This window comes from Mobula birostris, chromosome 11 (genome assembly GCF_030028105.1).
Source record: "Mobula birostris isolate sMobBir1 chromosome 11, sMobBir1.hap1, whole genome shotgun sequence".
NCBI lineage: Eukaryota > Metazoa > Chordata > Chondrichthyes > Myliobatiformes > Myliobatidae > Mobula > Mobula birostris.
In genome coordinates this window covers 81,498,307-81,516,540 of record NC_092380.1, presented here as the reverse complement: position 1 = coordinate 81,516,540, position 18,234 = coordinate 81,498,307, and the positions used below count along the sequence as shown (strand labels likewise).

At 39.4% G+C, this 18,234-nt stretch overlaps 1 protein-coding gene across 6 annotated transcripts in view; it reads left to right on the top strand.

Annotated features, from left to right (window-relative positions):
- LOC140205228 (MOB kinase activator 2) overlaps window positions 1–18,234 on the top strand; it is a 207,791-nt gene that overhangs the window by 164,947 nt on the left and 24,610 nt on the right. For all 6 annotated transcript variants that reach the window (XM_072272650.1, XM_072272647.1, XM_072272648.1 and 3 more), the window contains one exon: window positions 17,553–17,713. In XM_072272650.1, coding sequence (XP_072128751.1) covers window positions 17,553–17,713 — 161 coding nt within the window. The remainder of the gene's footprint in view (window positions 1–17,552; window positions 17,714–18,234) is intronic.

Here is an 18,234-nt window from a genome sequence, read left to right as displayed (position 1 = left end):
TGAAACATTCAAAGTGTTTTTGAAGTGTTGGCGCAGTGAGCTTCAAGTGCCTGGCCTTGGGCTGACATGTTACTGGAACATACTGATTGATAGTCAAGAATGCTACCAACGGAACATAATTAACAATTAAAATCTTGTTGTAGGCTTTGAAGTTGAGCTTTATCTTGAGTGTTTGAAATGAAAATTAACAGTAGTGGCTGACTTTGTTGTAGTCTTATTATGTCTCACCAGTTTGGAATTTGTTGCATTTCTGTATAGACTGTAGCATAGTCAGCAGCACTCGCTTCTGAACCTAAATGTTCTTGGCTCAAAATGCCCCTTAAAGAGAGATGTGTACAGAATCTAGTTAAATGTAATATTGCAAGACTGCTGCATTGTCAGACATGATGCCTTTCAAAAGAAATGTTAAATCAGGACCCTCTGTACTGCTGAGATTAGATTTGAACATTGTGAAGAGGTACACAAGAGTAACCTATAGTCTCCTGGTCAGTATTTATCCCTCAAGACAGCAACACAGATGCAAATAATCTGATCGTGATTGTGTTGCTTTTTGTGGCCACCATTACATTCCTATTTTACAGCTAGTGAAGCACTTGAAGATTTGTCACTATAGTAAAGAGCATAAAAGAGCCTATATAAATGCAAGCCTTTCTTCTATATAACATGAAGGGAACTATCATGGCATTGGTTGAATCCGTTTGATAATAATTGGGCTTTTGCTTTATGCTATTTTAGCTAGTGTTAAGGTATTGATTGATGTTACTCAAAAGTATCAATCACAGACCTGCAGTGCAGTACTCATGAGACCAAGGTAGTCAAACTTGCTTGCTAAAAGGCTGCAAATGTTTCCCTCGGTATCTTCCTTGTACCTGGGAACAATTCAAAGGGTTGTGCTTCATATAATGAAGTACATGCTGGATGACAATGGTTGTATTGTATTCACTAAAACTTCAATCTTATCTCCATGAGTTAAGTATTATATTTTACATTTTGTGTAAACTTCTGCAGAACATTGGAAAAATTGCTCAGAGCAGCTTTGACTTGGTTTGTGATACATTTATGTAGCATTAATTTGGACATGTATTATATTTCTCAGGAGTTTTTGGTATAAAATATATTTAGTGCAAAAAAAAAGGTGCTGGAGAACATAGCTCCCTCTAAGCTGTGCGCGTGTGTGCACACGTTTTTCAACCAGTGCACAAAGGAAATTAATGTGCGCACAAAAGGTTAGTTACCTAAAATAATGTAGTAGTTAATAATTACACTTATTGAAAATAATCTTTTAGCTAACTGTTTCTGTTAACTAGTTAGTCAGTTTTTCAAATACCACAATGCACATCACTAATTTACGTCACCTCACCTATTTGTACAGCTGCATCACAGCAGCAGCCATGTTTGGCGGACAGTGTTCATATCGTAAAGTTTACAATGATCTGTTTCAAATCCTGTAGATAGCTTACTGAGTTTTTATTGGAAAAAATATTGATTCACTATGTGGAATTCAAAAGAAGTGAAGGGCGTGAAGCGCAAAAGAACTGCAAATTTGTTTAAAGTTGAATGGCTTAACAAAATAGTAGACACTATTAACACCAAAAGCTCATGAGGTCGTGAACGTTCAGCTATGAGAAATACTTATGTATGATTCGGAAACTGGAATTATCTGTTTGTATTGTCGTGATGTGAAAGTTGCTAGAAAATTTGCTAGTAGAAAGAAGTGGGATGATATTTGGAAACTTGACTTTTTGAAGCGTTATTTGGCAAGTAAATCGCATTTGGATGGTGTACAAAAGCTCAGGCAACAGAACCCGTCATTACCCATTACAGGAGTGCTACGCATGTTACGGTTGAGTGCAGATGAGCGAGAGCGAAAACGATCAAACTCAGAGAAAATCAAAGTTGAGGTGCAAGAATGGTCAGCTTTTGAATTCTCCGCAATTGCAGATTGTTACTTCACATTCAGCAATGAATAAGTTAATGTCTCGTCTAAAATATCATGATTTTCTAGCTGAAGATATTGTAATAGTTAGACAGTTTAATGATTTCAAATTTTCCATGCAAGAAAAAATTAAATCCAAACCGATTTCAAACTTTTCTCAAATGCTTCAAAATTTTTGCTTCAAAATGAACAGTTTTGCTTCAAAATGAACAGTTTTGCGACCTTGCACAGTTGATGGACACTGGGGGAACTTTTCTTGCGTCTAGTGCGGACCGTGAGCGAGGTCTTAGCCTAATGAATCAACTCAAAAACAAGCTGAGAAACTGTTTAGATGAATGTCATTTGGATATGTTAATGAGAATCAAAAGCTATCAATTGGATGGAAGTTCTATTAGTCGAGATAGAGTTTACAAAGAATTGGTAAATGCCAAAGACAGGCGAGAGAAAAAATAACTGAGTGACTTAAATATGATAAAAAATTAAATATCTCCAACCTGTTGGCATGAACATTGACTTCTCTAACTTCCGTTAATGCCCCTCCTCCCCTTCGTACCCCATCCCTTATTTATTTATTATTATCATTATTATGATTTTCTCCCTCTTTTTTTCTCCCTCTTTTTTTCTCCCTCTTTTTTTCTCCCTCTTTTTTCTCCCTCTTTTTTCTCCCTCTTTTTTTCTCCCTCTTTTTTTCTCCCTCTTTTTTTCTCCCTCTTTTTTTCTCCCTCTGTCCCTCTCACTATAACTTCTTGCCCATCCTCTGGGGTCCCCCCCTTTCTTTCTCCCTAGGCCTCCCGTCCCATGATCCTCTACCTTCAGGCTCGCATCCCTTTTGCCAATCAACTTTCCAGCTCTTAGCGCCATCCCTCCCCCTCCTGTCTTCTCCTATCATTTTGGATCTCCCCCTCCCCCTCTCCCTCCCACTTTCAAATCTCTTACTAGCTCTTCTTTCAGTTCGTCCTGACGAAAGGTCTCGGCCCGAAACGTCAACTGTACCTCTTCCTATAGATGCTGCCTGGCCTGATGTGTTCACCAGCATTTTTTGTGTGTGTGACTTAAATATGTATGTTATTTTGTTGTTGTTCTGTGCAGTTTTATGTCAAGTATTTTGTAAACCTACATAAACTGTCCCATGTGTGCGTTCAGTGCACGCATACTTTTGTCACAGGAAAAAAATTTGCACAACATAAGATTTTTGCACACACTGACTACTAAACATTAGAGGGAACCTTGCTAGAGAATTTGTCAGGTTGAGCAGCATCTGTGGGGAGGAAGGAAATGCCCATGCTTTGCATTGAGACTGATTGGGACAATTCAATGTTGTCTCCAACATCTGCAGTCTTCTGACTCCTATTTTATTTAAATTTTCTTTTTGGGCATTGTTAATGCTAACAGTTACTGTGATTAAATTAGTAACACAATTTAACAGCTTGTAAAGGGATACATTCTTTTAAGCAGCTTTTAAAAGGTGTTCATTCAAAAGATTCTTTTTCATATATTTTAAGACTTGCTAATAGCATTGCTAGATGTGCCCATTGTCTAGTACTGCATTTAATTGTCCAAACTGCAACACCTGATCTAAATACCTTACACATGATTAAGTTAAACTTTCTGACTTTGCTCAGCTTTTATTCTGATCAGCTTTCCTCTGTATTGAGGAAAAATGTTGCAGATAAAATCAAGACACAATTCCCAGCAGGTGTCTTTCCATCTGCAGCAGAACTGGGGTACTTATCTTTGGTGGGCAGTTCACGAACTGATTCCATTACTTTGATGCTGGGTTTCCTTCATTACTTCAGAACCTGTTAATTTTATCATCTTTACTACTAATTTTCACCCTGCCCTCAAATAAACTATTTCTGGAGATTCTCTCCCTTTTGTGGATCTCACTGTCTCCACCGCAGGGGACAAACTATCCACTGACATTTACTATGAACCCACAGCTACCTTGCTAACACCTCTTCCTCGCCCTGTCTTTTCTAAGATGCCATCCCTTTCTTCCAGCTTCTCTTCACTGCCACATCTGCTTGGAAGGATGGAGCATTGCATTTCAGGGCATCTGAAATATCCTCCTTTTTCAGGCAACATGGCTTCCCTTCTGTGCTTAATGGAGCCCTGTCTCGCATTTCCTGGACCTCCATCTGCACCTACCCCTTTCGCCCAACTGGACTATATCTTTCACCCAAATAACATTTGCATCCAGCATATCAACCTTGTTTCCACCAGCTATTGCAGAATGCCTTCCATCGTTACATCTTCCCCTGCCCACCCCTTTCTACTTATGTGGGGACCACTCTTTGTTCAACTATTTCTACTCACCATTCCCTGATTCCTGGTTCTTTCCAATACCTATTCCTGCACCACCTCCCTCAACAATATCCAGAGACCAAAACAGAGTCTCTGAAGAGGGAAAGGTCTGCATCCACCTCTTCCAACTTTGTTTACTGCATTTGATGCTCCTGATGTAGCTCAGCATTGGTAAGACCAAGCACAGACTTGGCAACTGGTTTGCAGAGCACCTGCGGTGTGTCTGCAGTAAATATCCTGAGCTGTCCCATGCCTTCCCTCTCTTCCACCCCTCCCACCACTCCCTTTTCGCTTTTCCATCCTGGTTCCATTCACTGACCACCGACTGAGTTCATTCACTGGATCCCCTCCCTCCTATAGCTTCATCTGCTCAACTCTTCTTTGACTAGTTTTTGTTACTACCTTATTAGATTCCAACACTTAAAGCCTTTTGTGTATCTACTCATCACCCTCCAGTCTTTGTCTCCACATTCACCCTCCCCTCCCTATTTGGCTCCACCTCCCTTCCCCACCCCACCCCACTTTATTTTGCTTGTCTTCAGCAGATTTGGGTTTTTTTGCATTTGATTGCAGCATTTGGACAAGATGTCTTGGGAACATCTTGAGTTATTTCAAAAATTGAGTCAATAATACCAACATAGTATAATTTTAAGAAGTTTTATGTTTTTCCTTTTACAATGGCATAATTTATATTTAGACATACAGTATATTGTTTCTATGTTTAAGTTCACTGACTAGTTATATTACAAATACCTGTGCTGTTGTATTTGTAGTAGTATGAACTTCAAAGCAATATTCTGGTTTTTCATTATCCTAAGATTATTGAAGTCAAGGAAGAATTTAATACGTAATTCCAATGTGTGAAGTTTTTTTGATAGGCAGACTTTTCGAAAGTAAGTTATCATTTGCAACGTACACAAAATGCTGGAGTAACTCAGCAGGTCAGGCATTGTCTGTGGAAATGAATAAATAGTTGATGTTTCAGGCCAAGACCCTTCTCCAGGACTGGAAAGGAAGGAAGAAGATGCCAGAATAAAAAGCTGGGGGAAGGAGAAGGAGAGTAGCTGAAAGGTGATGGGTGAAATAGGAAAGATAAAGGGCTGGAGAGAAAGGAATCTGATAGGAGAGCAGAGTGGGCCATAGGAGAAAAGGAAGGAGAAGCAGACCTGTCGGGGGGTGGGGGTGGGGTGGGGATGATGGGCAGGTGAGAGGTGGTAAGAGACCAGAGTTGGGAATAGAAGAAAGAGGGAGGACAGAAGGAGAAATCAATATTCACGTCATCAAGTTGGAAGCTACCCAGACAGAATATAAGTTTCTGCTCCTCTGCCTTGAGAGTGGCCTCATCTTGGTACTAGAGAAAGCCATGGACTGGCATGTCAGAATGGGAATGTGAATTGGAGTTAAAATGTTTGACCACTGGGAAGTTTCACTTTTGGCAGATGGATGGAGCGGACGTGCTTGACAGAGCAATCCCCCAATTTATGATAGGTCTCACCAATGTAGAGGAGGCTGCATCGGGAGCAGTGGACACAATAGATGATTCCAGCAGATTCAGAAGTGAAGTATTACCTCACCTGGACAAGGAATCAGTGAGGGAGCAATCCCTGCTAAAAACAAGGAGGGGGGAGGTAAAGATGTATTTGGTGGTAGGATCCCTTTGGAGTGGTGGAAGTTGTGGAGGATGATGTGTTGGATGTGGAGGCTCATGGGATGGTAGGTAAGGGCGAGGAAATCTATCATGTTAAAGCAGCAAGATGATAGGGTGAGGGCAGTATCAGTGAAGGGGGAAGGAAAACACGTTCTTTGAAGATGTAGGACATCTCTGTCCTGTAAAGAAAAGCTGCATTCTGGGAACAGATACAGTGGAAACGAAGAAATGGAAGAAAGGGAAAAGCACTTTTACAAGAGACTGGGTGGGAAAGGCTATAGTCAAGATAACTAAGAATCGGTAGCTTTATAAAAGATGGCAATCAATAGTTTGTCTCCAGAGATGGAGACAGATTGAAAAAAGGAAGAGAGGTGTCAGAAATGGACCAAGTAAATTTAAGGGCAGAGTGGAACTTATCACCTGATTGAGGTCCATTCAAATTCCAGTTTAGTACTGATACAGTCTCTAGGCTGCTTTGCAAGTTGCTGTAGAGGCCTGGCCTGATTCCATAGAACTGTGGTGAATTAAGCAGGGCTGCTGCATTGCAGCTCCAGCAACCTAGCTTTAATCCAGATTAGCAGTGGGTTTCCACATTCTCTTCTGGCCACTTGGGTTCCTTTTGGGCGCTTGAGTTTTCTCCCATATTCCAAAGACGTGGGTCAGTAGGTTAATTCGTGATGGTAAACTGTTAGCACGGAATTAATAGGTCGAAAAGCCTCCAGCTGTTGGAGATGCAGTGTGAATGCACTTGTAAGCAAAGTATTCACTTCATGAATTTCCTCTCTCACAGGTCAGTAAAACATTAATTATTGAAATTGAGTAATATGGAGAGTCTAATAATATGGAGTCTGGTGTAAGAGGGTTGTACTCTTACTGAACTTCAAATGACCACATTTCAGAAGGTTCATACTGTACATATATGCAAATTTTATCCAAAATTCAGTTTACTTTTATATGCTAATACAATAAAACTCTTAGCTCTGGAATGCTTGGGACTATGATGCTGGGCTATCAGATTTTCTGGACTATAGCTTTGAAAACCCTAATGTACTATTAATTTGGTGGTTCTTTCACGTTACACAGGAGTATAATCAATTTTCCAGTGTACTCGAAGTTTAAAGTTGAGCGTAGGGTCGAGTTTAAGTAGAGCATGGGAAATGGGGCCTGATGAACAAGATGGCAAACCATTGGGAATTTAAATAGTTTAATAGCTGGTCAATCTATATTCCAAAAATCATTCATTGACTGGTGTTGGAGCTCTTAACTGCAGAGTTGCTTCATTTATAGCAGGAACATTGAAAGTGTTCAAGGATAGTTTCATGAAAAGTATTGTAAAGTATGTCAAAATATCATGCATGTTTACACTGAATTTTCATGACACCAGGGAGAATATGTAAAATGAAACTGCTGCTCGTGATTACTCCACTGCTAGAGAATTTCATTCACCCCAGAAGTAGAAAGCTAATTGAATGATCCTAACAGAAATTATATAAAATGGTTTCCACAGTATTTGATAGTTTAGAAATGGAGGGGTTAGGCCTTTGCTGACTCTGGAAGCTGTGCGCCTGGCTTCTGATTATTCTTTAGTATTCTTCTCCCATGCATTGTTTTACTCCATCAGATTTTGACCCCCACTCCTCTCCACATTTGGATAGTATCACAGCTGCGGGAAGGGAGTACGGCATGGAAGGATTATCTACTCAGTCATCGTGGGTGGAAGTCGGGAACAGGAAGGGAGCAATCATTCAGTTAGTATTCTATAGACTCTGCCACCCATCCCAATAGCAACAGAGGCCCTGAGGAGCAGATTGGAAGGCAACATTTGGAATATATTGTTGTCATGGGGCACTTCAATTTGCCTAATATTGATTGGCACCTCCTTAGTACAAAAGGTTTATATGGGTCAGTTGTTTATATGTGTTATTTGTGTCCAGGAATGATTCCTGACATAATATATGGACAAGCTGACTAGAGCGAGGCCATACTGGATCTGGTGTTCAGCAATAAACCAGGTCAAGTGTCAGATCTCTTGGTGGGTGAGCATTTTGGAGACAGTGACCCTAACTCCCTGACCTTCACTATTGCCTTGTAGAGAGATCCAGACAGACTGTATGGGCAGGTATTTTATTAGGGGAGGGCAAATTATGATACAATTAGGCAGGAACTTGGGAACACTAATTGGTAACAGGGAAATGCACAACAGAAATGTGGAGGCTGTTTATGGAGCACTTGCATGGGGTTCTGGATAGATTTATCCCATAAACACAGGAAAAGGATGGTAGGGTGAAAGAAACATGGTTGCCAAGCAATGTGGAACATCTAATCAAGAGGAAGAAAGAAGCTTACTTAAGGTTAGGGTTAGGGCTAATCCTAACCGTAAGGATCAGCCGGGGCTCCAGAGATTTACAAGTTAATAGGGAGGAGCTGAAGAATTTAGGAGAGCCAGAAGAGGTCATGAGAAGGCCTTGGCAAGTAGGATTAAGGAAAACCCCAAGATGTTCTGCATGTATGAGAACAGGAGGATGGCCAGAGTGAGGATAGGACCGATCAGGGATAGTAAAGGAAACGTGCCTGGAGTCAGAGGAAGTAGGGGATGTCCTTAATGAGTACCTTGCTTCAGTATTCACCAGTGAGAGGGGCCCTAGTGGTTGTGAGGACAGCGTAAAACAGGCTGATATACTTGAATATATCGATGTTAAGAAAGAGGATGTGCGGAGAATTAAATTAGGATAGATAGTTCCCCAGGGCTGAATGGGATAGATCCCAGATACTTAGGAGAAACAAGGGAAGAGATCACTGCGCTTTTGATAATCATTGTGACCTCACTGGCCACAGGAGTAGTACCAGATGATTGGCAAATGTTAATCTTTTATTCAAGGAGGTGAGTAGAATTAACCTTGGGAATTATAGACTAGTGAATCTTGAGTGGTGGGAAAATTACTGGAGAAGATTCTCAGTGACAGGAATAATGAGCATTTGGAGAAGCATAGTCTGATTAGGGTGGTCAGCATACTTTCCATCAGGGGAAATCTTGCCTAACAAATCTGTTGGAATTCTTAAGGAAATGACAAGCAGCGTAGACAAAGGAGAATTGGTGGTTATCATGTCCCCTGCTTTTCGAACGTTCGCTTTACGAAACCTTACTGTTATGAAAGACCTACATTAGTACCCTGTTTTCACTTTCAGAAGGTGTTTTCACTTTCAGAAGGTGTTTTCACTTTCAGAAGGTGTTTTCACTGTTACGAGAAAAAAAGCAGCACACGATAAAAAATCAGCATGCGATAAAAGGCAGTGCATGCCCCGAGCAGCCACTCTCCCCCGGATTTGGAACGGCATTGCTTAAACACGAGCCTGTGAGCATCCGTTTGCAAGATGAGTTCTAAGGTATCGGAAAAGCTTGAAAGAGCTCGTCAGGGTGTTACACAGCATAAAACTAGACATAATTAAGTGTCTTGATCGTGGGGAACGAAGTAAGGAAAACTTGAGTTTGGCTTGTGGAAGCTGACAAACATGATGTTGAAGAGGTTTTGGCATCCCATGACCAAGATCTGACAGATAAAGAGCTGATGCAATTGGAAGAAAAAAGGATAACAATCGAAACTGAATGAGTAATGATAAAGTACGACTTTAATTTTGAAAGGGTACGTCGGTTTAGGAGATATTTGCAGGATGGTTTCAGTCCTTACAAAGAACTGTGTCATAGAAAAATGCACGAGGCTCAGCAGTCAAGCAAACCTTCCACATCAGCCACAGCAGATGACAAACCTCGACCTTCGACATCGAGGCGGGCAGAGATAGGAGAAGATGAGCTGCCTGCTCTAATGGAAACAGACAATGAGATGACACCCCAGTGTCCCACTACCACAACCCCCAGGCCACGGACAGATACCGATTTGCGAAGAATGCAACGGTAGCCGGGAGGCACACAGCACATCTTTAAGAAAAAAGCTGAAATAAACATGCTAATTAATTACGTGCTGGGCGGCACCTAATTAATTAGCATGTTTGTTTTTGCTTTTTTCTTAAAGATGTGCTGTGTGCCTCTCGGCTACCGCAGCATTCCTGCATGCTTCGTGGCAATGTATCGCTCAGTGACCTGGAGGGTGGGGGCCAGTGCACCACCCCAACCTGCGACGACTCAGTCTAACACACCATCATCAGTGTGCTCGGCAAGCTATCTTCCCGATTCCCGTGATACTACACTGTACATACATTATTTCTACTTTATATTGGCTGTGTATTTTTACATGTTATTTGGTATGATTTGGCAGCTTCATAGCTTAAAGGTTACTGGAGAGAGTGTTCTTGCCAACAGCGCTTGTCTGAGATTTTCTGCCAACGGCGCTTGCGTGAGATTTTCGCTCCGGAGAACAGTTCAGTAATGATTGTGGAAAAGTATTTCTACTTTATATAGGCTGTGTATTTGTCATATCATTCCTGCTTTTACTATATGTTACTGTTATTTTAGGTTTTATGTGTTATTTGGCATGATTTGGTAGGTTATTTTTGGGTCTGCGAATGCTCATAAAATTTTCCCATATAAATAGATGGTAATTGCTTCTTCGCTTTACGACATTTCGGTTTACAAACCATTTCATAGGAACGCCCTACCTTCGGATGGCAGGGGAAACCTGTACTTGAATTTTCAGAAGGCCTTTGACAAGGTGCCACACATGAAGCTGTTTAACAAGATAAGAGCCCATGTGTTACAGGAAAGATGCTAGTCTGGTTTGAATATTGGCTGATTGATAGGAGGCAAGAGTGGGAATAAAGGGAGCTTTTCTGATTGACTGCCAGTGACTAGTGGTGTTCCAAAGGAGTCTGCGATAGCTTTGTGGCCGTGTTTGCAGACAATACAAAGGTATGTTAAGATGCATATAGTATTGGAGTAGGATGGCTGCAGAAAGACTTAGACAGATTAGGAGAATGGGCAAAGAAGTGGCAGATGGAATACAGTGTTGGGAAGTATATGGTTAAGAATTTTCATTGAAGGAATAAAAGAATTTTCTTTTTCCCTGTTTTCTAAACAGGGAGAAAATTCAAAAATCATAGGTGCAGAAGGAGTCCTCATGCAGGATTCCTGAATATTGACTTGAAGGTTGAGTTGGTGGTGAGGAAAGCAAATGCAATGCTAGCATTCATTTCGAGAGGACAAGAATTTAAGAACAAGGATGTAACGCTGACGCTTTATAAGGCACTGGTGAGACAACACTGGATTAGAGAGAGCAAGTTTGAGCCCCTTATCTAAGAAAGGATGTGCTGACAGAGGATTCAAAAGAGGTTCACAAAAATGATTCTGGGAATAAAAGGTTTATTATATGAGAAGCGTTTGAAGGCTCTGGGTCTGTACTTGCTGGAATTTAGAAGAATGAGGGAGGGGGGATCTCATTGAAACCGATTGAATGTTGAAAGGCGGAGATGGAGTAGGTGTTGAGGGGTTGCCTCCTGTAGTGGGGAAGCCTAGGACAAGAGAGCACAACCTCTAGATAGAGGGATGTCCATTTAGAACGGAAATGAGGAATTTCTTTAGCCAGAGCCTGGTGAAACTATGGAATTCGTTGCCACGGGCGGCTGTGGAAGCCAGGTCATTGGATATTTAAGGCATTCTTGATTAGTGAGGTCATGAAAGGTTACGGGGAGAAGGCAGGAGAATGGAGTTGAGAGGGAAATGGATCAACCATGGTCAAATGCCAGAGCAGACTCAGTGGACCAAATGGCCTAATTCTGCTCCTATGTCTTATGGTTTTCTGGTCATGCTTCACGAGCTTGATTGAATTCTTTGAGAATGTGACAGTGCATATTGAAGAAGGTAGAACTGTGGATGTGTATGTGGATTTTAGTAAGGATCTTTATGTTGGTCTCATTCAGAAAATCAGGAGACATGGGATCAAGGGAAATTTGGCTGTGTGAATACAGAATTGGCTTACACACAGAAAGCATAGGGTGGCTGTAGATAGAATGTATAATGCCTGCTGTTTCGTGACCAGTGGTGTTCTGCAGGGATCTGTTCTGGGACCCCTGCTGTTTGTAATTTTTATAATTAACTAGGATGAAGAAGTGGAAGAATGGTGTTAGTAAGTTTGCAGATGGCACTGATTGGTGGGGTTGTAGATAGTGTGGAGGGTTGTTGTAGGTTGCAGCGGACATTGACAGAATGCAGAGCTGGGTTAAGAAGTGGCAGATGGAGTTCAACCCTGAAAAATGTGAAGTGATTCAGTTTGAAAAGTTGAATTTGAAGGCAGAGTACAGGGGTTAATGGCAAGGTTCGTAGACGTGTGTTGGAACACGGATCTTGGGATCCACATCCATAGATCCCTCAAAGTTGCCGCGCAAGCTGATAGGGTTGTTAAGATTGTGTATGGTATGGTGGTCTCCATTAATCGTGGGACTGAGTTCAAGATCACTAGGTAATGTTGAATTCTGAACCCTGATTAGACCACACTTGGAATATTGTGTTCAGTTCTGGTCATCTCATTAAAGGAAGGAAGTGGAAACTTTAGAGAGTGTGCAGAAGAGATATTAATAGAATGCTGCTTGGAGTATAGAGTATGTCTTCTGAGAAAAGGCTGAGCTAGCGCTTTTCTCTTTAGAGTGAAGGAGCATGAGAGGTGACTTGGTAGGAGTCATAGATTGAGTGGATAGCATGACTTTTTATCCAGTGCAGAGATGGCTAATACCTCAAGGGCTTAATTTTACAGTCTTTGATGGAATGTATAGAGGGGGATGTCAGAGACAAGTTTTTTTTAAACAGAGTTCTGCTTCTCAGAACACCCTGTAGAGGCAGATACATTAGGAGCATTTAAGAAATCCTTAGGCATAAATAATAGAAAAACGGAGGGCTATATATTAGGGAAGGGTTTGGTTGATCTTTGAGTAAGTTAAAGGATTGGCACAACCTTGTGGACTGAAGGGCCTGTACTGTCCTGAGGATCTACCAGTAGACAACCCTGGAGAACATCATACTCAACTGGAGTGATCACACTATTGTGCTGTAATGTTCTTTGTTCTAATAGGTGGTATGGTTGCATTTTAAAGATTTGATATAAAGCCAAAATAATTGTTTTGTGTTTGTCATAGAATAGCAAGATTGTATTACCCACCATTGGGAATTGCACAGTATAAGATGCAGCTGGCTGCTTTGCAAAGCAATTTGAGGGCATCAAAAATGACCATGTGTACTAAAATAGATTATTTTAGATTGGTCTTGTTAAAGTATATATGTACTTTGTACCACTTTTTATTTTTTAAAGAAGAAAAATGGCTTCATATAAAGGGATTAAATGAAAATCTTACGTAGAGTGCGCCATGAGCTACCAAGTTTGTTTGTGAAGAAAGGCTTCTGAGCAGTTGTCTTGAATGTACAGAATTCCATTTCTTTAGAAATGTAAAATTGTTCATATCTTCTAATTGTTGGAGTATCTTCTGATTTAATGGAGCTCCAAATAAATAGAAATTTTTGGGGTTTCTTAGATAAGGTAACTTAAGTGGATGGAGAAATGGAAAAGTTTTATTCATCTTTCCAGACCTGATGAAGGGTCCTGACCTAAACGTTAATCTTGTTTCTCTTCCATCCGATGTTCCCTAACCTGAATATTACCAATGTGTTCAGTTTTTATTTTGATTTTACAGCTTCTCAATTTCAGATAGCTATGTTTCAAAGTATTTATTTCTATGTTCTCGGCTAATGTATGCTTCTGTATCAACAACATTTAATGTTGCAACATCAATGGCAAGCCTTGGAAATATCAAACTGAGTTTACCTATTAAGGAAAAGATATTTGTGAGAATATGGAGAAAAGGGCTTCTGGCAGTACTGCAGTTATTTTTCCTTGCATAAACTGAATAGGAAAAGCAATGCATTGCCAGATGTTATTCCCAGAAGTTCTGAAACTTGGTATGAACATCTGGACAATGTCCAGGATATCATTGAATGGCAAGCAGAAAGCGATGGAAATGAGCTGTGCATAATCAGTTAAGGTTAATTACTGTTTCATTTTATGATTGATAAATGAAATACATAATCACCTAACATTGAGTTGAGGAGGTTCTGTTAATATGCTGATCCAACCACATAGAAAGTGCACCAGTGCCAATAGTTCCTCAGAAGGCTAAGGAAATTTGGCATCTCTTCTTTGACTTTTACCAATGCACTGTAGAAAGCATTCCTATCCAGATGCATTACGGCTTGGTATATGTGAGAAATAAATAGATTTGGATGTTAAATGTACTCTTAACGGGATATTTCTTGCATTTTAACTGCCATTATTTCCAAAATTAGCCTTCTGCTTTTCAACTTGCTCACTATTCATTTCAGACTTGAATTTATATGAAGCTTTTGAAACATATGGTGAATTATAAGTGTTGTTTGTCTTGGTTTGTTGACAAAAGATGGAAAAGCTTTCCTTTTCAACCATTGTAAACTAAATTAGTTGGTATCTGCTAAGCATGTCAAGATTCTAAAATTTGAATTATCTTGGAACTTGTGTAAAAAGATACTTCTGGTATTTTAGCTGGTTAATTATACTTTAAAATGTATTTAGTAATTTACTTCCAAGTGGGATAGTTTAAAAAAAGTGACAATGTGGTACTGAATTATTGAACTCAGTAACTATGTTTCCTTGTGCACTCAGTAGTCACTTTATTGGGTACATCTGGCCATTGATCTAATCAGACAATCTTGTGGCAGCAATTCATTGCATAAAAGCATGCAGACCTGGTCAAGAAGTTCAGTTGTTGTTTAGACCAAACATCAGAATGGGGAAGAAATGTGATCTAAGTTGCTTTAACCGTGGAATGATTGGTTCTGTCAGACAAGGTGGCTTGAGTCTCTCAGAAACTGCTGATCTCCTGGAATTTTTATGTACAGGTCCACAATCCATTATCCGAAATCCTTGGGGCCAGTTACATTTCGTAATTCAGAATTTTTCGGATTTCAGACCCCACCCCCCCCCATACCAAAAAACACATATGCTCAAGTCCCTTATTTAACTTGTTCGATGTGGTGGACTTTAGGACCCAGTGGCGCACCAAACCTACGCACATCCTCCCGTATACTTTAAATCATCTCTCGATTACCTATAATACCTAATACAATGTAAATGATATGTAAATAGTTGTTATACTCTATTGTTTAGGGAATAATGACAAGAAAAAGTTTTATTTTCAACAAAAACATTCAATAAAACATAAAAATATACACCTTCAAACAAACCAAATCAAACACATGGTAAATGACTTATTGGAATAAATGTAGAACGTCACTGTCACTATAAAACTTCAGTAACTTGTCTTTCTGTTTATTTAAATCATATACAGTGGTAGTTCCAACACTATTTTCTTCAGTAAGATGCCGCACAGACACACCATGATCAAGCTTCTGCAATAACTCCACTTTCTGCGTTATTGATAATGATAGATGCTTCCTTTTCTTTTTCTCATTGTTACCCATAGGGGTATCTGTGGCTCATTTTGACATTTTCACAGTGAAATTAAACACAAAGTCAACAGTGAACACAAAATATCAGCGAACAGTAGATGCACGTGTAACCAGTACGAGCGCTGAGCCAAAACTGGACATCTGGCGGCCTCAACTAGTGCTGCCACATCACACCTGAGTGACATCAACTGTTTTTTTTTTTTTTTTTTGGAGCTTTTTGGATTGCAGAATTTCGGATAAAGGAAGGTGCACCTGTACAACAGTCTCTAGTGCTTACAGACAATGGTGCAAAAGTTAGAAACATCCAGTGAACAGAAGCTCTGTGGGCAAAAATATCTTGTTAATGAGAGAGGTCAGTGGAGAATGACCAGACTGGCTCAGGCTAACAGGAAATTGACAGCAACTCATATAACCATGCATTACAACAGCGGAATACCACACTGGGTTCCACTGCTGTACCTAATAAAGTGGCCACTAAATGTACGTAGAAGTTTTTTGTTGTCTCATATATGTTTCTAAAGATGATAAATTTGTGATTTTTTTTTGGAAGGATACAGTAATCCATTTGAAAACAGCATGCTTCCACTTCTAATGCTTCAGAAAGTATATATATGATATTTATTCAGGTTTTGCCAAATAAGAAACAATTTCAGTATTCTTTTCCAATTTCTTCTTGTATTTTTGTACTGTATCATTAAACACTGCAAACGATTCTATCTGAATTCCTTACCAGCTGATCAATTTCATTAGGATCAATTCTAAAGTTCTTTTTTTGCAACCACTTTGAATTAACTTGAGGCAAATTGTGAGGGAAATAATTAGGATAATGTGCATATATTTTTTTCAGAATCACTCAGCAGCATTTATGCTTTATTGATTCCGATTAGATTACAGTAAAGAGTGTTTTACTGCCTATAGGTTCTGTATTGTACTGTTCAAATGCAAATTCAAAATTTTCATGTTCTCTCAAAACACCATACCATTTGGGAATATTAAATAGTTGCATTTAAAGTTTAACAATGCAAGTTTTCAATATGAACATGTGATCATTTTTATTATGAAGGAATCTATATAGAAAGACACTTAGATCATTAAGTGTTTGGAGATAATGTCCAATAGTACTGGTCAACAAAGATTTTGCTTTCTGAATACTTGAGGGTGTACCTTGTGGATTTTTGGCTGCTTATCATGAAAATCACCATGAACTTTCCCTATCACACACCATGTTTTTAAAAATAACCTATATTTGTTATTTCAATTCAGTCTTCTTCCCTGCAAATCTTGGCATTGTCTGATGAGTATGATGAAAGGTTTCAGTAGGACATTGCAGTTATGGAGAAACGGTATCAGGGCAACTGGAAGCCATTAATGCTGGCTGATTATTGTTGGACACAAGCTAGAAACCTCAGAGACTGAGTGCTAATGAAAATCAACAAAACATGTTTAGTTTAGTTGAACTATTGCAAAGCATCAGCACCATTATACAATTAAACACATTATATTAATAAAAGTTAATTTCTTGTTTCTCCAATTCCTAACGTGATACAAGTAGTCTGAAATTAAATTTGTGTTTAGCTTCAAGCAGTCTATCATAAACAAAAAAAAATTCTGGTTAGGAAAAAAATTGCTGTCCGGTGTAGCTAGTTAAATGATCATCAGCTTTAATTTTTCATTGTTGTAACAAAAAAGAATCTGCTCTGAAGTAATTTAGCTTGATGTATATTCAACTGCCTTCTGTTCGCCATAGATTTAGTAACTGCACTTTCCTTCATAAAAGGGTGTCTACTGTAGGCAAGGATACATAACAAAAACAGTTGAAAATGCCATTTGACGATTAGATACTATTCCAAAATTCAGCATTAAGGAAGGAAATAGTCTCATACAAGTGTTGTGATCCATTTGGCTGCTGATAGGTTTGTTGTGGCGGAAGACATTTCTTCTTGGACTTGGCTTAAACAGGAAATAAGGAGGGAGGGGAGAGCAGGTGTTAACGTACAGTAATTATGTTAGTATATTCTGGGAATTGAATAGATTTTTGGCATTGCTTCTCATTCCCATGCTCATTTTATTTGTATTTTCATTGTCCTGCACAGAACTACATGCTGAAATCCCTACGTGATAGTTATGAGATTGTGTACCATTTTCTTATTATTCTTCAACAATGTTGTATTGAACTGTATCCAAAAATGTCCCATTCAATTAATCTGATGTTTTTTTTTCTCTTTTAGGAAGTCCAAGACCAAGCCAAATGGTAAAAAAACAGCAACAGAGGAGAAGAAGTTGTATCTGGAGCCTGAGTATACCAAAGCCAGAATAACAGATTTCAACTTTAAAGAACTGGTGGCTCTGCCACGTGAAATTGACCTCAATGAATGGCTAGCCAGCAATAGTAAGTTTCTCCTGTACACCTAGATATAACCAACAGTTCATTATCAAATCTCACTCCATAATAACTTTTGAAGAGTGGGTTGTGGAAGCTGGTGTGGAGCTAGAACTTCAACATGATCACATTGAGCCAGAAAGCTTATTTTTATGCTGTTTATTCGAATGTGACAAGTTGAATGCATTGTTTTCAAAATAAATAACCAGAATGTAAATGCAATTAGTGCTTTTCTGTTTTTCCTGGTGGTTTGTTGAATACAATGTTGCCCACAGGTCACTGGTAAAGGAAACCAGCTGATTTTTATACGTTGTAGCTGTGTAGAAGGAAAATCACAAACTCTTCCACATTTGAATGTGCCCCTGGAGGTCCAACTTATCACTGTAATTGGCAGTTATATTGTCTGGTGATGATTTGCATTATAGTTAAATAATTATGGCATTTCAGTTTCATTTATGCAGCAGCTAAGGATTATACTTTCTGGAAAAAGAAGAAAATCAGTAAGAAAAAATTGTGCATGTGAACAAATT